Source organism: Eupeodes corollae, chromosome 1 (assembly GCF_945859685.1).
Source record: "Eupeodes corollae chromosome 1, idEupCoro1.1, whole genome shotgun sequence".
In the NCBI taxonomy this organism is placed as follows: Eukaryota; Metazoa; Arthropoda; class Insecta; order Diptera; family Syrphidae; genus Eupeodes; species Eupeodes corollae.
Window position 1 is genome coordinate 137,890,915 of NC_079147.1, and position 27,469 is coordinate 137,918,383.

The 27,469-nt window shown below is 32.8% G+C and overlaps 1 protein-coding gene across 4 annotated transcripts in view; it reads left to right on the top strand.

The window, feature by feature from the left end:
- Positions 1-27,469, top strand: part of LOC129942876 (transforming acidic coiled-coil-containing protein 2) — a 67,947-nt gene that overhangs the window by 23,178 nt on the left and 17,300 nt on the right. Inside the window, exons 1-6 of one of the 4 annotated variants that reach the window (XM_056051991.1) lie at positions 3,752-4,406; positions 5,081-5,267; positions 11,861-11,935; positions 12,009-12,092; positions 12,281-14,191; positions 26,448-26,878. In XM_056051991.1, coding sequence (XP_055907966.1) covers positions 4,221-4,406; positions 5,081-5,267; positions 11,861-11,935; positions 12,009-12,092; positions 12,281-14,191; positions 26,448-26,878 — 2,874 coding nt within the window. In that variant the 5' untranslated portion in view covers positions 3,752-4,220. Of the gene's footprint in view, positions 1-3,751; positions 4,407-5,080; positions 5,268-11,860; positions 11,936-12,008; positions 12,093-12,280; positions 14,192-26,447; positions 26,879-27,469 lie in introns of those variants that run through there. The other 3 variants (XM_056051992.1, XM_056051993.1, XM_056051994.1) reach the window with 3 other exon arrangements.

Sequence of the window (27,469 nt, forward strand, 5' to 3'; positions counted from 1 at the left end):
AACGAAGAATTTGTGGCTGATAGAAAATTTGATGAATATCATAATTTTTGACAGCCGTAATACCAAGTTTAATTTGCTTATTTTAATTCATGAATTTATAATTTGTCCAGTGGGTTTGAAGCATCTCGTAATACTGTTTATTTTAGCTTGCACGATAAACCTTCGTTCCTCAGTAAAATTGCCATTAAACAACAATTCTAGTGAAGGCATTTCATTCTTTAATATGTATATTCAATAAAAACTACAAAAAAAAAACTTTTATTAATCGTATTTAGATTATAATTCTTTACCATTTACGAATATTTGATACATTTGTCAACGAAGATTTTGTAGCTGATAGAATATTTGATGGGTTTCAATATATTTGATAGTCGTAATACCGAGTTTATTAATAAAGCTATTCACAATAGATTCGCTATTTATCAAAAGTATTGATAATTGATCACCATAATACCGATTTATTACACTGGTTTTGTCACACGAACTTGGATTGCTAATTTTGTTTTGTCAATCTAGTCTCATTATAAAATCACAATTGTCAAGTGTCAATTAGCCTCAGTTTTATTGTGATACGGTATAACTCAACATTTGTACAATGCAGCAAATTAACAGAAGCGCTTCCAAGTAAACCGTTTTAAAAATATTTGTGGTTGCATTTTAACACCTCTTTGTTTTAGCATTTTTTTGTTATTAACCCCGTGAACATGTCGAAGAAGTGTAACAATGATCCCATCTATTTATGTTATGTTTGCGGAGAACTGACATTCAAAAAACAAAGACTAAACTTTACGAATCTTGTGTTGGAGTGTTATCAGCAATGTTTTGGTTTTTCTGTCGCGGATCAAGACAAATCCTGGGCTCCTTATGTCTGTGGCATAACGTGTGTGAAAAATTCAACCGAATGGAAGAAAGGCGCACGACCTATGCCGTTTGCAGTACCCATGATATGGACTGAACAGCGAGATCACGTTTCGGACGGTATAAAATACCAGGAAAAAAACACTGTTATTTACCCTAATTTATCTTCGGCTATAAGACCAGTCTCTAATTGTACACAGTTGCCAGAACTATTACTAGTTGCAACTACGTCTGTTGAGAATGACCATTCACACCCGTCCACTTCAGGTAAATGTGTTGACGAGGACTATGACTTGCAGTTTAAAGGAATCGCAAACGTACCACATTTCCTAAATCAAGAAGACTTAAATGATTTAGTTCGGAATCTAAATTTGTACAAAAACCAATCAGAACTATTGGGATCTTGTCTAAAAACTAAGCGATTTAGAAAAATCTGCATGGAAGGCTTTTAAAAATATTGTTGCAAATTTGTTGGGTAACCACAAGAGTGACAGCTACAGGGAGTTGGTTAGCGAGCTGTTAATGACATATAAAGCTTTGGGTTGCAACATTTCACTTAAGTTCCACTTTTTAGACTCCCACCTGGATTTTTTTTGTTGACAATTTAGTGCCTGTCAGCGACGAGTACGGTGAGAGGTTCCATCAACACATTTTGAATATGGAAAAGCGGTAATAGGGCAAATGGAACCCAAATATGTTAGCGGAAACATGCAAGAAAATCTAAGATTTATTAAGTCATTTATAAAAAAATACAGTTATGATTAACAAGATCTGTGTTATTTCGCAATATCTTAAATTACTCAATAAAATAAAATCTTTGGCCAACAATTTTTTTTAACTATTTATTTTTTCTTATGATCACCAATTAAATCAAAAAATATCAATAAATAGTATGGCAAAAAAAGTTAAAATTTTGTTGACCAGTGTTATTTGTTGATATTTGATAACCATAATAGGGCTGCAAATGGAACAATATAAGTTTTGTTTGTTTGTTTTTACTCACTGTTTACCTTGACATCATTTAGTTAACAAATAATGTCCTAACCCAATATTTTTTCTATGATATTTTCTACATTGCAATGTGTACGGAGTAAAATAATGGACATTTTACCGCAAATATAATCATAACATTGCTATCAATGAAATAAGTGTTACTGTTTGCATCTTGTGAACTCATTCCTTTTAAAATTACGCTTGACCCAATAATTTTGTGTAAATGTAAGTACTTAAAGTGCATGCATGATCGATTTTTTAATTCATACATTCTGAGACGAGTAAAATAAACTACTAAACATAAAAAGGAAAGATTTTTGTAATACTTTGTATAATGTCTAAAACCCACCATACAAAGTTATGCGCTTAAACTAAGCTTTCCAATGTAATTTACAAACATATTACATATTTGCTATTATGGCCGGCCATTAGTATAAAAGTTAAACTCTTATCAGTTAATCGTTAGTGAAAAATACTGTCATTTTAATGGAACATTACTGCAATTGATTTTCGTTATGATCTCCATCTCTGTTTCCATATACTGCGCAAACCCCATGGTTTACATCTATGAGTCCATACACAAAAATGATGTACATATTGATGAACTATTTATTCCTTTACAGGCCTGTTAGACTTTTTATTTGTCCAGGGTCCGGCAAAAAGATGGGTCCGGTGAAAAGATCTCCCATATTTTTAAAGGTTATAACAAGAAATAAACAATTTAACAGACAAATTTTATTAATTTTTTAAATTAAATACTATGCCATTTCATTAAATAAAATAATTATTTAAAATATAGTTAGCTTCAAATATAAACGTCTAAAAATACGGGAGTTTTTTTTTACCGGACCCTGTATATAAAGAACTTAACCTTTTGGCTCTTGGAGTACAATAATTCGAAAATACAAATATCTCAGCCGAGTCCTGTTTTAAAGTTACCATTTTGGCTTAACTGCCAAGCTACGCATTTAAATACACTAAATTCTAAGGTGCTTAATTTTTTAACACCGTTATTGCAGAAAATAAAAATGCTGAATTTTAGCCAAGCATTGTAAAATAATGTTTTAATATTAGTTATTGGCCGAAATTGTACCTGTAATAAAACTTGCCTATAAATCGTACAGACAACAATAAGCTTTTATAAGTATTGGAGGATAAAAAATGTATTTTTTTTTCTTTATAGAACATTCACTAATTTTTTTTTATAAACGAAAAGATGCAGTTTCCATGTGTTTTTAGTGGACACTGACGTTATTTCAGATGAATAGATATTTTTGTATTTTTAAATACAAAGCAAAATCATTTTTGGATTTAAAAAGAGAAAAAAACGAATTTGTTATTTCTTTCTTGTTTCATAATGACTAAGAAAGTCTATGTCTGGTCAAAATAAAGTTTAACATTTTTTCCACATCACAGGTCAAGTCAATTAAGTTAGCTATCAAAACAAATACATGAAACACAAATCGTAAATTTAAATTTCTATGTTTCTAACGTTTAATTTTAGTATTTTGAAGTTTTTTTTGTCAAAAATATAAAACATACTACAGATTTTACATGAAAATGTAAGTTCGCTACCCTTACTCATAAAATTCTCCCCCTTCAATATTTGAATATATCTGTGTATATATTATAATATATATAAAAAAAAAAACGATTTATTTATAGAGTTTGTTCATTTCTTACAAAAACAAAAACACAAGATGCATACTTCACTCTTCATAACGCTCCCACCATCACCTATATGATAATATGTGTATATGTCGACCATCGTGCGTCTTTGAAACAATCGCCACCAGCAAGCAACACCCGCCCCACAATTGGAGCCGCCACAAATGGGTGATGCCTCTCTCCTTTGTAATATACCTATAGTCTAGCTAGCATTCATATCTTTTCTCTTCTCTGCTCTGATCTGATCTACTCTTCTCTGCTCTACTCTGCTCTGCAACACCACCAGCAACGTGCCATAGATAAAATACTCACAAGATGCTATTTTGAGTTTTCTTATTTTCCTTTTTCAGTGGGAAAAGAAAATTAAATTAAATCGGTCGATGATCGGAAACATAGAAGGCTTTTCCGTTCAAGTCTAGTAAACAAATAAACTCAATCGAGCGTTGGAATTTTATTCCCATTGTGTCAACTTATTGTCAAAAAAGAAGAAAAACAAAACAAATTTTAATTAAAAAAAAAAAAAAAAAAAAAAAAAATCTAACAAATAATTCAAAAGCAACAAAACATTTAAACGAGTTCACATACGAAAAACTTGTGCTTTCTAACGGACGCGCGCCGCGAAAGGGGCATTCTCTAAATCGCAATCGCAACCAAATCAATTGCCCCAATAGCGTTTGATTTGCTAAGTGTGTGAGCCCGTAATGAATTTCATTTCAAAACTGATAGCACGACCAAAGAGTCTTATTGTGAGTTCAGACGAAATGGAGCAGACATCATCGGAAGTAGTATCACCGTCGACGCCGATTACAACAGCAACTCCTTCTTCAGCACTAGAAACAACCATTGAAGAACTTCTTGTACAGATCAACGACAATCTTACGAATCAGGTGAAATATTTAAATATTTTCTCATTAAGTGTCAGCACCTCAAAGGCGAAGGGCAATATTGCCGGGCAACTGTTCCATTTCTTTGTGGCTCCTCTCCTCGCCTTTTTGCTCTTGGGTGTACTGTATAAATTAAAGGGGAATTAGTGTATTGTATCGTAACTGTTGCCAAAAATCACACATTAGCAATTCGCACGACACAATTTACTCTCTAATACCGCTTTTCTTTCTGTCTGTTCAAATAAATGGGTGTACCATATATAATTTTGGATATACACGTTTATAGTACTTTTCTCTGACACTAACCTTGTTTGTTGATGATGAAAATGAAAAATAGAATTTAAGTTTAATTGAGAAAAATGTGATGTACTCTTGGTTGGTTTTTGGTACAGAAACAGAATAGAATATTGAAATAAAAAGAAACGAAACTAAAAATTAATATGCTATGTTGTTCGAAAGTGTATAACGATGGTGAACTATTAATACATTTTGGTTGCAGCAGAAATGCATGTTGCACATTAATTTTAATTGCTTTCTTTTTAATCTAACATCGTATTTTTTCAAGGGCTTATTTATTTATTTAATTTTTGAAATCATTTTTTCAAAAAAAATATTTTTTCTTGTGTTTATTTTGTTTTTGTTTATTTATTTGTATTTTTTGTTTCCATTATTTGCAGACGAGTGTAGCATTATCGGCGAGCAATCAAAAACAGTTGGTAACAAAAGTAACAACACCAAATAGTAAACATCAACAGGATTTTAAACAAGTTTCTGTTGCTAATCATGTTGGTTTCAATCGAAGTAATGAAGCTCTAAGTGAAAATCTTTGTAACAATTCTGAGAAGAGAATCATTGGGTTTGCTGGTAAGATTGAGCTAATAATATAATTTTTATTTCAAATTGAATTTTTATAGGACAAATTTGTGTATTAGATTGCTTCTATAACTGTAATTTCTCTTGAATGAGAATCCAGAAAAATGAAACTTTCAGCCTTTACAAATATTAGGACATTTAAATGCAATGATATTTTATCATTAAAATTATACATAAAATCACCCCAGAAAACTTTTCAGAATACATAAATTTTAGATGTTTCACATTTTTACATTTTTGAAAGGAGCACTCCTTCTCAGTTAACGGATTTGTTCTTAAGCTAAGTGTACACGATTAGAAGATCTTTGAAAATTGGCCGAACTGTCAAAAGTCTTCCAATAGCATCCAATGTCTTTTAATTAAAAATGGTCTGTTTACTTGGTTGAAAGACTTAAGAAAACCATACAAATTTTATATTCAGGAGAAGACAATTTTTTTAAAACATAAAATATATGAAGGAAAATGCGAATTCAATTTAAATTGTTTTTATTTTTCAATATAATCTCCCCTAACATCAATGCATTTGTTACATCTTGAGATAAGCTTTTTTAAACCCTCAACAAAATAAGTTTCCTCTTTCCCTGCAAAATACCCATTTATTGCCGACTTGAGTTCTTCATCATTCGAAAATCTTTTTCCACGAAGACATTTTTTCAAATCCGGAAACAGGAAGTAATCACTAGGGGCAAGGTCTGGACTATAGGGTCAAATCAAATCAAATGGGGTGGCGCAACAGTCCGTTGTGAACCAGGGCCTAGTGACTTACAACTCTCAACCATTCCTGTGTGCGAGTAGGTACTGTTGTCAGGAATGGAAGGGACCTACAATTTTAGGCCGAATCCGAACGGCTAGTTTTGAGAAAGCACTTTTTCATGACAAGAATTACTCTTGAAGGATTTGTCAATTCCTCGCAAGAGGCAGTACCCGCGAAATTTTTTTTTTTTTTTTAATTAAGGTGGCACGGGCAGGGATTGAACCCAAGACCCCTTGCATGACAGTCCAACGCACTAACCCTCATGCCACGGGTACTACGACTATAGGGTGGATGTTGAATTTCTTCAAAACCACAATCTCGCACAGCAGCCTTGGAAACTCGCGCCGTGTGAACAGGAGCGTTGTCATGAAGAAGCAACACACCCGCTGCGAGTTTACCCCGTCTTTTCTTTTTAATTTCCTCCCGCAAATTATGCAAAGTTTAAGCGTAGGATTTGGCGTTGATGGTTTCACCTTTTTTTGTACTCAATGAGTAAGATTCCCTTTGAGTCCCAAAAAACTGTGGCGATGAGCTTCCCGGCAGACGGAGTGACTTTGAACTTCTTCGGGGGGTCTGTTCCTTTTTTATGCCACTGCATTGACTCTTCTTTGCTTTCAGGGTCATAGTGGTGAACCCATGTTTCGTCCCCAGTAACAATCCGATGCATAACACCGTCCGCGTTCTCACTACACATCTCCAAAAACTCTCTACAGCATGTGATTCTCACTTTTTTCTGAGGCGCTGTGAGCATTCGTGGCACGTAACTTGCACAGACCTTTGAAAGTTTAAGATGGTCATGAATGATGGTGTGAATGGTACCAGTCGAAAGCTTGGTGAACTCTGTCATCATTTTCACCTTTATTCAGGCATCCTCGAGAACAAGTTTTTCGACTTCTTTGATGCTTTCTCCCGTACAAGCACTAGCCGGGGCGCCGGAGCGGGGGTCGTCTTCAATGCTCTCTCTGTCTCTCTTGAACTCACTTGACCACTTTTGCACAGTTGATAATGAAGGTGCGGAACCCTGGTAAACTGCCACCATTTCTTCATGAATAGTTTTTTGACTTTTTCCTTGCTTAGTGAGAAATTTAATTACAGCGCGATGCTCAATTTTCACCATCATCGTCTCAGTTGCCATTATGTTTCTGTTTAAATAGAGATTTAACGGTAAATAATTATCACATTTATATGAAATTTTACATGAATGCACTAAAATAATAGTATTACTTGATAAATAAGTCAATTTATATATATAACCACAGCTTCACCCCGATACCGAGAATATATTGAACGCCAATCGTAATATGGAACTAGTAAAAAATAAAATGCACGACTGGGTCGCACGAACTTGCTCCTGTATGCAAAGAATTTGTTTAAAGTACCTATATAAGATTTAAAAATATAACTGTAAAATAAGTTTGTCTTCAAATATATGCATACCATTTGAATTGTCAAAAAAAAAACCGCGCGAATTATCCCAAGACACAACTCATCCCGGATATGAAAAATACTTGTAAGCATACTTAACGAAAACAATTGTTTGTGTATTCAACTAGTTCGTTCAAAGCTTTTGCCTTTGAATAGCTTTATTTTAATTTTATATTAGAAGAACCAGGATGGAAAATAAATTATCTGAAGATAAGAAAGAGGCAGAATATGTATGTTTAAATTGTAAAGCGATGGCCTATTGGCTGTCTAGTTAGGTAAATGTCTAAAACGAATAAGGAAGAGTTCATTGGCGTGCTCAGCTTTATGCAGATAGATAGATAAAGACATGTTTATGATGATAATGAAGGAATGTTATTGGTAGGTAAGGTAGAAGGTACTTACTACAATCCAATCACATTCCTTCTTTCCTACAAGTTTTCAGCGCAAACATGGAGTTATTACGTTCAGTTTATTTTGTTCATTAAATTTTAAAAGAAACAAGTATACGAACAAGTCCAAGAAATTCTTATTCATGTGTTGCTTACAGTCAGGCTCTTATGCGTTTTGGATTTTAGTTATGAAGTGACACGTAAGCAATAGTTGTAGAGGTTGTACGTAACACCTATACAGGTATAATGTGTACACATACGTTGAAAAAGTGATCTAATAGAAAATACATATACTTTTTCTGGACTGTTTCGTAAACCTGTACTAAGTATTTATTCTTTTATATAGGCGAAGGCGAAATATGTGTAAAACAACCTTATTTGTACAGAATAATATTTTAAAATCATATATGCATAGGTACCAAGATAATGCTTCTTGATAGACACTTTAAAATAGATTGTTGATCAAATATATCATATTTGTTAATCCGATACAGTGGCGCTACACGGACGGCCATTGTTGGTATTTACAATTTTAAGATTCAAAATTTTACCTGAATAATAAAAAATTTAAATGCCATTTTATAAATCAAAAAACCCTTGATTTAAAATTTGAATTTCGTAAAAAATGTTGACCCGTTTTTGAGATATAGAATTTAAAAAAAAATTAAATTTTTTTTCAAAAATCTAAACAATAAAAAATTGCACTTTTAATAATCAAATATTGTTAAGGCAATATAAGAGCTTATTCAAAAAAAATTATTGAAGTCAGTTCATAAGTTGCTGAGATAATTAAAAAACAAAATAACGGTTCTATAAGCGGTAACTTTCCTGAGCAATACAAAAATATGTTTCTCTTAAACCAAGTTAAAAAATAAAATTTTAGAGAAAATTAAAAAAAAAAGAAATGGTTTGTTTTTGAGAAAATTCGAATTTTCGTTTTTTGACCAAAAATATTGTGTTTTTGATCTTAAAAAAAAAAACCTTAAACGACCCAATGGTGTTGGCTGTAGGAACGTGGACAGACAGACAAAACAGACCGAACCCGTTTTTTTGTTGGGAAATCTATACATATTATAGTAGGATTTTACAAGAATAACAAAAACAATATCCATAGTATGAATAACACCGATAAAAGTTAGAGTAGAATCAATGGGATTTTGACATTTATACGAGTCTCGAATGGATCTTATGTGATTTTGTTCTCAATTGATTGATATTGAATTTGTTTAAATAGTTTTTTCGATGTGTGAAGTGCAAGTGAGATAGTTTGATTCGTGGTAAACAATAAGAACTGATGAGTTCAGCACCATATAAGAATACATACTTCAGGTTAATTTTTTTTGTAATTTGATTAAAACAAAACTATATTCTTTGTACTCAAACTTGCAATTAAACAGACCATAATGCATTATCTGTAAAACCAACTCCTCCATACATGTTTTATTCACAAATTTTGACTCGACTCCGATCCCCGACGGGATTCGTTTTGTTGGCAATTTCTCACTGTACATAAATTCCAAAAAAGCGCACTTAATGATACAGACAGCAGTGATGACTATATTCACAAATTTGCTCATGCGTCCAGTCCTTTTCAACCTTGTTTTGTATAACTTCTTTTTCCTTAATTTGCCAAACGGTGAATTCTGATATCTTTTGATTTTCGTAGCTTTTAAATTCTTTCAAAATCCTGTACATTTTTGTTGTTGTTCGCTGCTCAAAAACTTTCTTCCATTTCAAAATTATATGATAATGTTTAGAAAGAACATCATCCAATTAGAAGACAATCGTCCCAATATTTAAAAATACAAGAAATTGGGTGTTTAGACGAGTACAAACGATTGCAAAATGTCGATCAATTTATGGATGGAAATTTGCCGACGATTGACTGTCAACTTTTGTTATGTCACTTTTGGCTGATAAAATTGGTATTTACATGTTTAAGAGAAAAATGTTTGTGAAAAGTCTGCCAATATTTGAAGGTCTTCCAATCGTGTACACTTAGCTTTATACTTTTTAACTAAAATTTGTCAGAAAACGTCTAATCTCAATTACTAGAATATAATAGAAGAAGGACTTACAATTGTTGTAATAAATAGGACACCAGTTCTACTTACTTATTTCTTATCCTATTTTTTAGTGCAAGAAAATAATTTAAGAAAAAATAAGCGAAAATGTTAACCGTTTATTTATTTGATTTTGAAACTATTAATTGAAACTCGATTTCGTCCATACGGCCACCGCGGGCACGTTGACAGCCGTAGATTAGTTGGACCCAATTTCCGATGACTTGAAATTTCAAGTTTAATATTGTTCCTGGTTCCAATGTCGTCACCATGTTGGCATAAATCAATTACTAAACGTAACTCTAAAGAAAATATTAAAGATACCAAGAAAGTCCAAGTTCATATCTTTCATTTCGGGCCTAAAAAATCGTTAAATTTGGTCATTCACAGTACTCTATCTTTATCATCGCATAAAAGGATGGCCCAGTAAGGTCGCCAGCACGCAAACTCCATTTAATAAATATTTTTTGGGACGGAAATGTTGATCCATGAAACAAATATTGATTATCAACAGAATAATTACGAATATTTTGCATATTTCCGAACCTTTTGAAAATGATGAAAATGTTAAGTTTACTGAATAAATTGACTATGACAGTTCGATGATAATTGAAAAGGGTGCGTTCACAAGTGTAATTCAAAGTTGTGAAGTCCCTGTTGGAAAACTCTTAATTAGTAGTAGTTAATTCATAGTTATTTAGTATTGATTTGAGTATTAACTACAGGTTATACCCATTGCTACTAATAAGTTCTGCCTGTGTTACACACGCTTCCAAATTGTCAAAACTTCGGTTTATTAATTAGGCGATGAAATAAGTTGCCAACGATTTAAGTTCTAATTATTTGGGATTAGTATCCTGTAAAGAAATTTGCTGTTAGTGCGAGAGAAAATGTACAGATTGATTAATTTGAATAATAACCTTAAAAATAATTTATAATAATTCGGCTACCAATTTTCTATCAAGCGATGTATTATTGCTTGTTTAGTTCTTGTTTTAGAGAGAAATGTCAGCTTAATTAATAATTTTTGATACTAACATCCATTTATTCTCCAAATTTTGCGAAGCAATAGTTGTGTTTTTCTAGATTGTGTGGATAAAAGAAATATTTCTATGTCTTCCCCAATGAAAAAGATTTGACTCTAAATTGCAATTTACACTCACTAAAAATCGTCAAAAATAAGAAAAAAAATGACGACGTCAGGTTGGCCAAAACTCGCATAGATTATAAACAAAAGCTATTATAATTATAAGTACAAAGCATTTTTTACAAGCATTTCTGTGGAAAATGTAAAACTTTGTAGCCAATTTTTATACATGTTTTTATTTTAAATAAGCCATAGTTGCATTTTAAACCAATAACTGCAAATCAATATTAAAATCAAAAACAACTCTATAATTTAACACCTCACATAATGTGGCACTTAATATAAAGTATTTACTCCTTCCCTTCCATTTAATGCCTTCCTGAAAGCGTCGATGTATTGAAGAAGCTAGTTCTTAGCTTAAATCAGGACTTAATTTTTGGCATACTTCTTGAAGCCCCTTCTTAATTTCCTCAGCGTGTCTAAAGTTCAATTAAGCAACTCGTACTCTCAGTTCATCCCACATATGCTCGATTGCATTTAGGTCAGATGACTTTTTGCTATCTTTAAAGATTCCGAAGATAAAAAAGGATTCTAGTTAATAAGCCTAAGCAATTAGCTTCTCATTATCTTTGTCCAATTAGTCGCAGGAGCAAGTCTAAATTAAACAAGAAAAACGCAGAATTTTTCTCCTTCTCGAAAATAGACAGCGTGGACTATGTACTTCGACACCTCGGCTTTAATTTTAATGTCTACGCATTTTAAATCTTTGAATTACTCTTGCTTTCGACTCTTTTAAGATTAGAACTTCATAAGTATTGGACTTTGAATTTTTGCAAATATTTTTAATTTATTTTTATCGTTTCTAGGTAGTAAAGAAGCATCGTTAGACTCAGTCTCAATTGATCTTCCCGTTACTATTTTAAAGCCTTTCAAGACTAATGGTAAATATCTTTGAATAATATACTTCTTAAATTTTAGTTCTATAAATACAAATATTTCATAATATCTTTACAGGTCAATCAGAGTCCTCTCTTGAAGACAGTCTTGTTTCCTCACTTGCAGCAAATTTAGGCTCAACACTTAGCATTTCAACGCCTGGTAAGTTTAGTTGTCACTCTTACATTATGAATCTTAAGACCCTAGAATTAAGTTATGTTAAATTCAATTTTTGGTTGCGGTAGACTTAATTTAATCTTAATTTTTGTTTTTCATTTTTTTGCTTTCGTCCTCATTTCTTCCACAAAAATTAATTTGGTTAATTTTAATTTTGTAACTAAACAAAAAAGAATTCAGTCGATCTAAATCGCTATCAGTACCGCTTGAATCCGAATCATCGAGTAGCCATGTATCCTCAGACAATGAAACCTACGTTGAATGTCGCTCATTTTCCCCCAGCGAAGAATCGAATCGTTTTACAAGTGCCCTTGACTTAGTATCTATTGCAGATCCATCACTTGGATGGGAGGATTTAGTAACATCCGTAACAGAAATGGATATGGATAGTCTAGAAAATACTAATGAACAGTTGGATGCTCAATTAGATATGACACCGACTGATACTTCAAATTTGGGTGTTCTTAATTTAGCAGAAGCTAAAACTGAACCAAGCATCATAATTTCACAAGAAGCTGATGTTAATGTCTCCAAATCCTTCGAACATAGAAACAACGAACAGAACGAAGATAATGCACATCTTGATTTAACCACTTGCATATTGCCAGAGGCAGTGGCAAATTTAATAGAAAACGTAGATGCCAATTCATGCGACAATACTAACAATGATCTTGAAAAATGTCAAGAACTTCAAATAGTCCCAACAACCATCGATGATCTTAGTCGGTCGTCAACAGAGTTGAGCCAAGTCATTGCAGAAAATGATGTAGACTATTCTAATAATGTTACCCTGGAAGCGGACAAGGCATTTTCTTCACAAAATAAATCAGTCAGCCTAGCGGATATTATAAGTGATTCAAATACAAATAATAGTATTGTACTTTCATGGGCTACAGTTGAACAGACTGTAGAAAAACTAACCGCAAGTAATTCACCTGAAAAAGAAGCTAACGAAACACCATTAATATTAAATTTGTCTCGGTCTCCTGCATCGGATGCTGTTAAAAATGAAGAAAATTCAAGTTTTGAGAACCAATTAAATAAAACACAAGATTTTATACACACATCTTCCCAGAACGGAGATGTTGGAGGAGCAGAAACACAAAATACAAGCGAAGAAGTTACTGGTTCACTAAATCTCCAAAAAGATAACTTTGATGAAACATCTGCAAACAGAAATGAAACTGAATTCAATCAAACTATCCCAATGGGTTGTTCTTCATCTTCCCAGGAGATAGATGAATTCAATCCTGACCTACCTTTGCCTCAAACACCATCTAGTCAACTCAGTCTGAACTTACAATTTCCCATAAAATCTACACAAAATAAAAGCTCCTTCCCCAAATCCCCAACCAACGATAGTCCTGAGTTTTCTACTAAAATTGACCAACCACAAAATAAGTCTCAAACATCCAGTGATGTTATATCCGAAGAAAATTCTCATCTCAATAAAACTATAGACATTTCAAAAACAAGTCCTAATAGAACTCAAACTAGTCCATCACGTGAAGTCTATGGTAATAATTCATCTAATGTGCCAACAATCCCAGATCATTTAAGTTCGCCCACTACCATTACAAATATGTACGAGAATAATACTATGGATAGTACATTTAATACCAATGATGAAATTCCCAGTGGGCCACACAAAGTAAAAACTGCTCCTTTCCTTGATCAAACATTCGATGGGAGAGGTTCGAATGTAGAAAAACCTCAATTAAACATGTCACCTAAAGATGTTAATAATGAGACAATTGTTATGGATAATCTTCAAACGGTAGGTAACGAAACGGTGACTTTTGAACCAATGGACGTAGACACAACTATACCAATCCATAATGATACCATTTCCTATCCAACTGATGCTGCTCTACCATCTACACAATCAAGTGAATCTTTAAGCGAAAAAGAGAAATGCGATACAATTAATGAAAAAGATGTGTTAGTTGAAAATTTTGGAAATAACTATCAACAGGATATTGATGATATGTTTAAGTTACCAAAATGTTTGGGCTTTTCTGGACCTAATACTAACCAGCCGTCCGATTTAGCTGCCGATGAAGATTTTCAGCAGTCAAATCGAAGTAAGTTTTATTTTATTTTTATTTTATTTATTTATTATGTTGTTTTCAATTTTCCGTTTTGTTTTTATTGATTTGAAGAAATTTATGAGACTGTAAATTTTATTTATTCATATGTAGTGGCCAATAAAAGTCCGCGTACGAACACTTTTTTTCACTTTGAAAAAACATTTACATTTTCTCTTTTTTTGACAATACAAGAATAGATTTTTGTATTTATATGGAATTTGTAGCCTTTATTTAATTTATAATTTATCTTAAACATCCTGTCATCGTCTCAGTATCGAAGAAAGTTGTTTTTGACTGCAACTTTACAACTGATGCACCGTACTATCATTCTTCCTCAATAATTTTTCTTATAAGTCGATGCTATTAATTTTGGTCTGAGTTTAACTAAAGTTTATTAACAATAAAATTTGATGTTCAATATAAAAATGTTTGCTCTTGTAATGTCAACAAAATAGATAGTGTAAACCTAACTACACCAAACTGCGGAATAATGGTCGTAAGTAGAATTCTGTTGGCCACAGTATATATCAATAAATTGCCTCGTGTTCGTCTTAATAAACGGTTACTCAAAATTCGAAAATCATAAAAAAATCTTAATATGTTGTAAATGCGTGAATCTACGAGAATGTCAACATTGATAATCTATAACGTATTTAAAAAATGCTATAGAAAAAAAATGTGTGCTTTATTTGAGCAAAAGTATGTTAAACTCCCATCCGAGGGCTATTTTGTCAGCAATTACACCATTGACTCATTAACTGCATTCAAACAGATTCGAAATGTTTCTTGCCTTACCTTTATTACAGTTATTTTAACGGACTGCTAAAATAGCCATATTCGTCCCCCCTTAAGCAGCTTAACTATAATAATCGCGCTTCTAGGAATGACCCATAGTTTACCGTTGAGTTCATCTTTGCCCGTGTTGTACAGAGTATCTTTCATTTACAGTATCAGCTGTAAGTTAGTTGAATGCATTACAATTTTCATTTTTATTCAATAATTTCAAAATGAATTGATGAAGGATTGTGTGATAAAAGGGATATCCGGATAGACTTGGTATTTTGTATTTAAATAGCATTAGGAACAAAAGCAGACTCGTCTTAAGAAATCTAAAATCACTGGCGCGAAATTTTAAGAGATTAAGTAATACTTTAAAGGCATTTTTAGCAGTTTACTAAGCTTAAAAGATGATTACCCTATCGGATTCGGCTTAAAACTGTAGGTCCCCTCCATCCCTGACAACATTACTCGCACACAGGAATAGTTGAAAGTTGTAAGTCGCTAGGACTTAGTTCTCAATGGAATTTAATTTATGTATTTATTAAAAGATGAATTACCTAAATTTAAACCATTTTAACATCTTAAGAGATACCTAACAATTTGCTAAAGTTAAAACCACGGAATGGTTTTTTTTTAACTTTTTTCAATTTGCTAAATCCATATGACATCTGTACAATTATTCTTCTAAGAACAGTGGATGGAATGGTCCAGTCAAGAATTGTTAATTCCAATTAATAGGTCCGGTTAAATTTATTTGCAACCTTTAACAATAGGTTGTTTAAATTTTTGGGCCACTGAGATCTTATTTAAGTTCAAGAGACATTATATGCTTCTTACTTTGATGTTTATTTTTCTCCATTAAACAGTTGTCTTTATGTTTTAACCAAAGGCAGTACCTTCCTCTTCCAATATGAACACATTCAAAACATTGCAGTTTTAAAAAATAAAAAGCATTGTTTTTTCATTCATGGCTGTACTTTCATAATGGAATTGCTTCTTTTACAGTCTCAGTGTAAGTAAATACAATAAAACACGAGAGAAATAATTTGTTTGATTTTTTACCGATTATTACAACAAAAAAACATTAAATTAGCGTCATGCGAGATACAAACAATTGTCTTTCATTAAATAATTGTGAAAATACATGACTGATGTTCTGTAAAATTGTCCTTTTCATACTCCTTTTTTTTGAAAATGTATTATTAAAAAAAATGCAAGCATAGTTTTTTATTAAATTTAAATTGTGTTCTCGTGACCTATAATTTTGTTTTACCTTGACTTGCACTTAATATTAAACAAAAGATATGGTCGCTAATATCTAAATTTAGTTTTTGTTGTGACACATAATGCAAACTATTCTATATAACAATTACTCGTACATTCTAATACTGCCACCCTAAGGAAGGAAAAAAGTATAAATGCCTGAATTCATCCCACAACCACTTACCGTAGTCATATTGCTTATAATAATATTCATTTTATTTCAAAAATGTTGTCTATTATTTGCAATAACGATGGAATTAGTGAACGTCCTTGCCTATACCTCAATATTATTCGTTTTTAAGTTATTAATAGTTTTGTTTAATTAAGCTTAAGTATAAGTGAAGAAGAACCAGAAAAGCCATTTGTAGTACATCTTATGACGGACCATGCTTACGCTGGAAGATGGTGTCGATCAGGACGCCCGAAGATCGGGGTGCGCAGCTAGATCGCGAACGGAATAAATGATGACACTGCTGTATAAGGCCAGGCCGGATCACGGTTGTCGAGCCTAGATTATAAAGAAAATAGTTTTGTAGTGCTAGGTTCTTTAAGATTATTGTATGATTGAGACAGGTATAGTGGGAAAATATTCCTCATTTTTTAGAAGTAACAATTTATATTTTTTACGAAACAGAAAGTACATTTTTTTATAACTGATGGAAATCTACAAAGGACTTTAATCTTTATCGCGAAGTAGGTGTTACATTTAGGACTTAATAATAATCAATGCATAAAAGATCGACAAATTATTTTATAATTTTATTTTAAAATTCACTTTTGGAAAAGCTTGTAGTTGTTATACTTTCCCATAGCCTTTAGACCAGAGTTTCTTAACTTGTGGGGCGTGACCCCCTAGGGGCCATTTAGAGAGGTCGCGAAGATTCTTACAAGGAATTAAAAAATGTTGAGAAAATACTGCAGTTGAACAAACCAATAAAGTTAAAAAAAGAAAATTGATAATTAAAGGAAATATTTTTTGTGTCAAATAAACAAAAAATAACCTATGAGATATAATCCATCTTAAACATTTGTATCAAATTAACAAAAAGTTATTCTTAATGCGAGGGTTGTGCTTGTTTTTCAGAAATCAATTTCTCCCAACGTGGATCCGTTTTTGCTTCATTGAGAACTAAATCGTTTTCCAAATTCAAGCGATTTCTTCTTTCCTTACTATTAATTAGAGCCATTGATGCAAATGTCAACTCGCACAGGTACGAGGTAGCAAATGGAATGAAACACTTCAAGCCTCTAATGTTAATCCAGGATATTCTAATTTCCTTTTTAACCAAAAGGTATCCAAATTGCGGCAGATGGATCCAGCAGACTTTTCTTGAGCTTGATTGCCAATTTTGAATAATTTACAGTTTCATTTAAAAACGGATTAAAGAACCACCTTGGCGCGGAATATTCTTCGATATCTGTTCCATTGAGAAATAATGACACATTTTTTCTTTTAAATTTTCTAGCACCATTTTCATACCAGGTATAAATTCCTTGATATTTATCTCACATCCGACTTCTTCAACAAAATATTGTGTCGAGGAAAATGAACCAAAGTGGTTTTGATTAAGAGACGATGACCAAAATTCAATTTTGTTTGTAAAGTAATGAATTTTGTCTTTAGCAGTGATGACATTTTCATCCCGCCCTTGAAGACTTTTATTCAAGATATAAAAGCAAAAAAGTTCGAAATGTCAAAGTTAAAATGTATGAAAGAAAAGCTCTTAAGACTGTTGCCACATTATTTTAATTAAACAAAAATCGAGTTATCGAAGTTCGAGCTATCGAAGTTCATCGGTACGGAAAAAAAACAATAGATTTGAGTGTCGCGAAATATTTGTTCGTTCTAAAGGTCCCTTTCATGCTCATCAGCTTGGTTCTTTTTTTCCAATGATTTGGGACATATCTTAGTTTAAGACATGCGTTTACTATAAATTTGAGTTTTATGAAGCGTATTAAGGCCCCTTCTTTTGAAATCTGCGCAGTAATAAGGTCGTGCCTTGGTGATTCTTAATTAGATAAATTTGTTGACACGTGCTTCCTTCTTCTTTGAGCGTGACAAAAGGGATTTAACATTCGTCTTGGTCATCAACAAACTGTAAAAACGTCTGTAGCCTTATTTGCGGAGATTCATTAAAATTAAATTTACTGGTTTTGTGTTTGGGGTCTTTTTACACGCTTTGCTGCTGTCCATAAAGAGTATTCGGAAAAAGCATATGTCTACTTATTGAATAATTTTTACTGTCCTATCATCTAGAATACTCTTAGCTTACCATTTTCTTCGAGCTCTTTTTTTCAAAATCAGCTCCTTTGTTTCAATAAGTTATAATATTTATGTTATTCTCATGTTTGAAACAGTTGAAATACTTTTTTCCGTGGCTTGTCGCACATTATCATTACATTGTTCAACTTCATTATGAATTTGTTCTATTGTTCTAAATTGAGATCTAAGATTGATAAAACTTTCAATTTTATGTCTGAATTCAGTTTGTTCTCTTATTCACGAGTTTATGATTATTTGTTTCTTTTGTTTTCGTTTTACTCAGCTATAAAAAAAAAAAAAAAAAAAACAATTTATAATAGTAAAATATTTTTTTTTTTACATTGAAAATATATTTTAAATGTTATTAAATTTTGAACATAAACGTTCTTTATATAAAAAAAATACATCTTAAACCGATTGCTAGAACTTTGTATCCTAACTTGTTACATTTTAGGAAAAATTTTGCTGACACATATATTCTGATCTCTAATTATCGCACGATTTCTTCATGCAACAACTTGAAGCAGATATGACTAATTTATACCATATTGAAATATGTACTTTGAAAAATTCCGATTTTTAAACATGTTCAAATCTGGAGTGGAATTGGCTAAGGTGATAAGTGACCATCACAATTTTGATAGGTTTCCTTCTGTGAATCTTCAAAATGCATTGCTGCCATGGTCAAATTTTAAAGTGATTCCTATAATATATATACATAAAAGTACCAAATTGGGTTGTCTTTTAATAACATTCTTACTTTCTTGAGCTATTGAATATTGCGCTTGAAATATCAATGAAAAACAAAAAATACATACAAAATAAAAGATAGTCTTTTTATATCTGTTTAAGAAAAAAATCCATCGTTTTCAAAACGAAATAAATTGAGATTTAACGATATGTGAAATTCTGTTCTTGTTCGTTTTTGAGTAACATACATTAATGTCCAAAACATTTGCAACTAGAACCTCCAGCATTTTTCATTCAAAAAAAATTGTTTAGAAAATCAAACAGCAAAATTCTTTCTTTAGTTTTCCAAACTTTTTTGATATAACGTTATAATTGTTGGAAAAAAAAAACATAACTAAATAATTTAATAGTTGGTAAAATTGCTGTCCAAAACATTTGCAACTTAGACCTCACAACTAAATTTCAAACTATTTTCTTACTTTAAGACAAGGAAATGTTATTATTTAATAACGTTAATAACCGTTTTAAGAATGGCATTCAACTACCTCTGAAATCCAGCGAATAGGTCACTTTTGTGCTTAAAAATGTTGTTCTTTTTCAATTTGTTTTTCTGTAATAAACTTTATGACCAACTTCGACTTATGTTTCTCAATGGGCATAAAGCAGCATGGTGTAAGAAAGGATGTCTACATATTCTTCAGACTTCATAATGCCCTCCACTTGTGGAGTTGGCCCGATTTCTTTGCCAGAGAAGCAACTCAAGGCCAACATTGAACCACCTCCATGTTTGACCGTATCTTTAGTGTATTTTCGATTTAGCCTCTTACTTCTTGGCCTCCTGAAATAATGTTTTCTACCCAATCCGTGCATATTTAACTTTGATTCGTCAGAAAACAAGACCTTTCCCATTTTTGTGGACTCCAATTGAAATTGGTTTTTGCAAAAGCCAAATGAGCTTTCGCATTTTTCTTTTGAAATAAATGGCTCTTTTGCTATCTGAAAACCATGCAATCCAGCCTGCAGTGCTCAGCGTCTGATAGTTGACGGGTCAATGGGTAACATCACTTCAATTTTTGCTTCCCTGGATGATGTCGTGGGGTTTCTTCGGAAGAAATGTGTTATTTTTCAATCATCTTTTGCTGTGGTGCTTCGAGGCCTTTCTCCTCTATGATAGCATAACACCTTTCCACTTTTTATGAGTCTACCAATAGTTGATTTATGAATGGAACATTTCTTTGAAATATCTTTTTGTGATGATCCTTTTTTGAAACCACTCAAAATTCTGGATTTTATATAAGATAAATATTTGTTGCCCGCCATTTAATAAAAATCAATTTCCCAAGTCCCGTCTAAAACTAACTAAACAAATCAAGCTACCAAACTCGAAATAAATCAGGTTAACCGTTATCAAAATGTAACGAAAAGGGAAATGGCCACTAGTTGCAAACGTTTTGCACAGCTGAAACCATTATTGTTTTTTTTTAAAGCATTGCATTTGTAGAATTTGCCTGTTGATCAGTGATTAAAGTCGAAAAGCAATAAAAATAATTTGATTGAGACAACTTTGATACATACGAATGGTCGTTTTATTGATAGGCGGTGATAGTTGCAAATGTTTTGCACAGTACTGTATATGATGGAAATAGTTTGCACAACCAAAAACGTTTGTTCTTTTTTTTTCTTTGCAGAATGTCGCCATTATGACAATAATAAACGATCTTCAAAATACATTAAAATTTTTGATTCCGTAAAAAACGTTGAATAACTGATTTAAATCAATTTGTGTACTTGTCTGTCATCAAATTATTTTCTGCCAAAGAAATCCAGGTGATATTATAGACTTTTATCAAAAAAATACAGACATTTGAAATTATATTTTAAAATAGTTCCGTGGTAATCATGAAAAGATGAATTACCAAAATAAGCGAGAACAAAGCGTACGAAAAGAACAAATATCCTTCAGCAAATTTACCATTCCAAAAAAAAACAGTTCAAGAAAAACGTTAGTCAATCAAAACTAACTGCAAACGGTCTCACAGAATTCTTCAGGAACATATCCTGGTCACTGCTTCTTCTATAGTGATGTGGATTCCACCGCAGGTATAGATAAATATTGTATTCTAGAATGAGACATTTTATTCAAAATAATGTAAAACCTATCAAACCCAAAGAGAACTCATGGTTAGATTCGAGCTATAAAGAGGTTATTTAAATCTGAGATATGAGTTTTCGTTGTTATAAACCCAACCACACTGATGAAAACCTTAATAATTTCAAACAAGCTAGAAAGACTACCAACTGTCACTTTCGACGAAATAGTTTACAAAGATATTTGTAAAAAACATACGAAATACCTCGTTATCCTTGGTTCCAACACTCGTTCACAATGACAATCCCTAAGTTAGCTTAATTAAAAAAGGCAATTAGCTTGCAGCAAAGTTTCGCTGATAATTCGACGCTACAAGAGAGTGTAATGAGTCATCCTGTATTTGAGAGCGTAGAAAATTGTATGCGACCTATCTTCTTTCGCACTCGTGTTGTTGGAAGAGTACTGAAACCCCTTGAAAACACAAATCCGTTGACTCGGATAGTATCCCTCTATTGGTCTGAAGAGGCGTTCTTCAGCACTTGCAAAACCACTGCGAATGCTTTTCTACCTGTCCTACTCTACATGTCTCTTTCCGAGCGGATGGAAAACGGCAGTTGCCCTCATGTCCATTGTTTCTATCTTGAAGAACAAAAGATTGGCAGTATGGCTTTCGTACCAATAGTTCCTCCGAGAATTTTATGGTTTTTCTAACCGAACAGTGGAACAAATATTTACATCGTTTTGAAGAAAGTAAGATTATAACGCTTGATGTTTTAACAAATTTTGATATAGCTTTGACACCAACCTCTTATCGAAAATCCCTTTTTTAAGTAGGCATTGATGAATTTTTTGATAGTATAAATACTCTCCTAGGGCTCCGGTTTGTCTCCTTTTCTCTATATTTATAAACGGTTCTTGTCTTCTAATCCAATAAACTGTTTTGCTGACAACAGATCCTTCACCCCTTCATAATTGTAGTACATTCACATGCTTGTCCTTTGAATGTGGAACTTACACGGCAGCTTATAATAAGCTCATTAAATTCCAATCTTGATAACATTGTCCAATGGGCAATTATTAACCGACGTTGAATTTGTCACCCCTTTCGATCTGGCTGTAATTTACAAAGCCTCTATTCGTCCAAAACTTAAATATACTCGCATATTTAGGCAGCTTCCCTGAAATCAAATTTAAGTTTTTTTGGGATAGAATCTAAGAAAGTTAAACTATGATCAAAACAATTACATCACTCGAACACGGTTCTTGCGGTTCGTTGCTGTACTGATATTTTAACAAGCAATGTTCTGTTGAATTAGCCAGTTGCATTCTCTCCCAAAAAAATTCAACCGTAATACTCGCACTTCCAAGTATCATCATTACTCATTAGTTTACCCTTGAGGTTTTAAATTTACTATCAAGTGTAGATATTCTTTTTTGAACCGCACATCGAGATGCTTTACCCAATTCGTTTTTTCCCTCTCATTTTGATATTTAAAACTTGCCAATGTGCACCTGTGTCTTCTCTTTAATACTTCCCTATTTTCCTAAACTTTAAAAAAAGTAAACTCGAGTGCTCGATTATTTATATACAAAAAAATTTCAAATCGTCTCTCCTAATTATTTGTAAATATTGAAATCCGTTTTTATGTCACTAAGGCATCGATATACAGTTGTGTTCAAAAAAATAGGAGTGCCTGTTCTTTTTAGATTAAATCGTGACTCAAAAGTTGTATAATTTTTTTTAATTTATTTTTTCTTTTGTACAAAATAGGTAATCCAGTCTTTTATTATTATGCTTAAAGACTACTTTATTTAAAACAAATAAGGTAGTGAAAACATGAATTTTATCAAAATAAAGCCAAAACGAATTGTTCAAAATAATAGGAGTAAACAAAATAAAGTATAAAAAACTAAAAAAAATATTCAATATTAAGATTTTGTTGTCAGTATTTTGTGGAAAATCCTTTGTTTTTTTAAAATTGTTGCACATCTGCGAGGCATACAGTTCACAAGGGCCTGACAATGCTCAACTGGAATTTGGTTCCATGTTTCCTGGACTGCGTCCCACAACTGCCTCGAATTCAAGGGTCTTCGTCGAGAAACACCCTTTTTCACATCTGCCCATAAATTTCGTTGTCTTGTTGAAATACCCATTTAACTGGTATATTCCAACTCGCATAAGGCAGCATCCCATTGGACATTATATCCACATAAACGCGCTGGTCCATCGTGCCATTGAATTGATGTATGGGGCCAACACCAGCATATGAGAAACTGCCCCATGCCATCACTTTAGCACCTCCATACTATACCGTTTTAATGGTGTACCGAGGCTTAAACTCGGAATTTTCTGGACGTCGGACGTATTGCCTAGAGCCAGTTCCACCGAATAAAACAATTTTGGTATCGTCAGTCCACACAATGTTTCGCCATTTCTCTGCAGGCCAATTAGCATGGCTTCTTGCAAATTTCAAACGAGCGGCTACATGTTTTTTTGTAAGCATCGGCACTTTTCGTGGACTGCGAGCGAAAAGATTGTGTTCCAACAATCGCCTTCTTATTGTTACGCTACTTACTGCCAGTCCTAGATCTTCCTGGATCATCTTAGAGGACGCAAAAGGATCCTTTCGGCTCTAGCGAACAATACGTCGATCATCATTTTCACTCGTTTCCGTCCCCGGGTTTCGACTTTGTTTTTCATATTTTACAGCATTGGCGATCATTTGGTCAGAGCACCCCAACATCAACTTTATATCCTTATAAGTTTTTCCTTCATTTAGCAACTTTTTTATGATTTCCCGTTTTTCGTCGGTGCAGTGCTTTCCTCGGCGCACTAAATAACCAAACTTGTTTAGATATTCGATATTAAAACTATTTAATATTCCTATTTTAATTTAGTTATTTAATGTTTTTTTTAACGTACAATATAACTCACACTCCTATTATTTTGAATAGCCTGATTGAGAGTCAAGATCATTTGATCTCTGGTTACACATGTAAACGGTTATGAATTGCAAACCAGTTCATTGTTTTATCATCTTTAATCTCCCGTTATACTTACTGGTAGAGAAATTGGCTGATAACTAGTATACACATGGTAAAAAAAAACTTGGGCAAATTTTGTAAAAGCACTCCTATTATTTTGAACACAGCTGTATGTACATATATTAGCTCCATTTCAAAATATCATAATCTTCATTTTTAAAATTATATACCTATCCAAAAATTTAAATTTTATTTCATTTCATCCATAAAATACCTATTAAGGTCATCCTCTAAATTAAAATTAACATTTTAAATAAAATAAGTCTTGTTTTTGGTTAGGTTTGTATTCGCTTCCACCCCAATTCAACCTATAAATAACTTAACTCATCATCAAAGTCCACCTTCTAAACATCACTTTTCAAACCAGCAAACAATTTCTAATACCACAATCGAAATTTTTTATTCACAACAAACAACAAATTTGTCCCTTTTATTAATTATAATAATAATTATAAAATGAGCCGTTTTAAAAAAGCAACCTTTTATTTTCGTATCACTTAAAACTAAAAAAAAAAAAAGGTAAATAGGTAACCCTAACAATGAATTAGGTATGCCAAATGTTTTTGTTTTCCTTGCATATTATTTTACATCCCTATCCTAAGGTTGGTCTTTTTTCATCAAATCAAAATATACTGAATTACTGCACAGATAAATATTCCTTTTGTGCCAGGTCATTGAGTGCATCAGCAAATCCAAACAGAACCGAACCGCGCCCTCAAAATAAAAAAAAATACTCTAAACTAAATCACAAATAATTAGGAGCTCAGACATAGCCTTCACTTCATCTAAATCTGATTCTGACTTTATCTTGAAGTTGTTGTTATGCTTTGTTTTTGTTGTTTGCTGAATGTGACATCTTTTCATTTTGAAATTGGACACTTTGTTTCGGTAGCTTCATTCAAAATACACAGAGAATAAATTATTATTATTTGTGTTCACTGTTCACTTCAGTGGTGAATTCAAATGATAACAAAACAGTGACGTTGTCTTGTGTTTTGTGTAAATGAATATAACAAAGCTGCTGCTTGCTGCTTCTACTCCGACTGTGACTCCGACTCCGGGTTGTTAATGTTTGTGGCTCGCGCAAAAGTACTTGTGTGGAAAAGTGTGTTTTGTTGTGTTGTGTCGCACGGAAATGGGAATGGGGACTGACGTTGAAGTTGAATGGAGAATGGGTGCTTTTCCTCATCTTCTCTGCGTACGTACGTACGTACGTTCGTCGTCGTCGTCGTCGTCGTCGTATTTTTCATGCGCAGGCAGAAAGAGACAGCTCTCCCACGTGCCATGGCCATGCAACCCACAGCACAAAACCAGACAGAGAAGTCAAATGTGTATTTTATTATTTTTCTTTGGATTTCAATAATTCCATACGCCGTAGTCCGTAGTCGTTGTAGTCGTCGTAGTCGTAGTCATAGTCATAGTCGAGAGAAGTCTGATTCAAGAGAGAGTGACTTTTGATTGTTACTCTACTGGCTTTGCTACTATGGCTGGAGAAAAACCATTCTAAATTTCTTTTAAGTTGTGTTTTGTGTGTGTGACACATCGTTAATTCGTATATATCGTGTCGTGAAATAGTTTTCACAAAATTTCCATCATTTTGGTGTATAACTGATGCATTCCAATGCTAAAAAATTCGATAAATTCCATAAAACAAAGCCCATCTGTCCAAGACGAAGAAGCCCAGTGTAATTGTTGTCGATACAATATTTTTTGCAGTTTTTTCAATTAAAGAAGCCAAGGCAAGGCACAAGTGAGTCAGTGGTGTGTTGAGTACCGAATAAGATACGGTAGGGGGCAAAAACTACGAAATCAATTGCTGCTTACACCGCACGTCTTAGTCATAGTTTATTTTGTTTTTTTCTTCCTCCCCATTTTCAAAGTCTTCGGTTTTTTAATATTTCTTTTAAGCTTAAGTCGGTTCTTTTCCTTGATTTGTTTTTGTTTGGCGGCACAGAAAGAATAAATAAAAAAATATATTTCTATATTAATTAATGCTGATAAAAACTTAATATTATTTTTGTTAGTTGAGAATAAACAGCAACGTCGCGTCGCGGTCGCGTTGAATATAAACTCGAACAAAATTCGAAAAATAACTCTTGGTTGTTGTATTTTTTTTTTAGTTTTTCTTAATCCATCCGACTTTGATTATTTACTAACCAAAGGCACTGGCAATGGTGTGGAAGGCGATCGAAGTTCATTGCTATTGAGATTCGACCCACTATTGGGTCATTCAGTGCCTGTTAATCTACCGGTGAAAGCAGGTTCTTCTACACTATCATCATCATCAGCAGCAGCAACAGCAGCATCATTATCTGCAGCCTCTTCGTCATCGTGGTCAAGTGATAGGCAACTTCAGCAGGAATTCAACATTCAAAATCGCCTAAGTCCAGCAAATGAAGAGGAAGAACATTTTTATGATAGCAATAGATCATTTCAACTGGAGAACGGGTTAATTCAAGCTAAACAAGCAGAAGAACCAAAACCAATTATTGAGGAACGAAGACAACAAAAACAGCAGAAACCCATTCAACTCACAGCAAGGAGCATTAAAGTAAGATTATTATTCTAAACAACATTTTAATGTTTATTTTGTTTTTCTTTAATCGTCCATATAGATAAAGACATTGGTTATTGATAAGGCTAGACATTCATACTTACCACCTAAACTAAGCTATTGAGAGGACAAAGGTTATTGATTAGTTTCGAATTATGGGAGTAAAATGATATTTTGTGAAAGCGTTTCCTTACTTCCTAATGGAAGTACCTTAGCTTTATACAAACATTTCGAAAAATATACATAAACAGTTTTGTTAAGACATCATTAAATATCCGAATAGGTCATTACACCCGGAGTCGAGAGTCAAGAATGCCGCGCCGCCGGTGTATATTAAAGGATAGGAATATATCGTTTCAAATGTGTCTTTCTCTACAAGAAGATGTCCTAATCGAAACATACGTATGTTAGTAGTTAATAGATTCCATTTATAATTTTGTTTTAAAGAATTTAAGTAAAATATCAAGTCCAAAAGTTTACATATTTGATTCCAGTTTTAATACAAAACAAAAATGCTATTTCATTTTATCGTCAAGTAAACAGAACTATTCGCAACTAATTGAGTTCACAAACGAAGGTTTATTAACT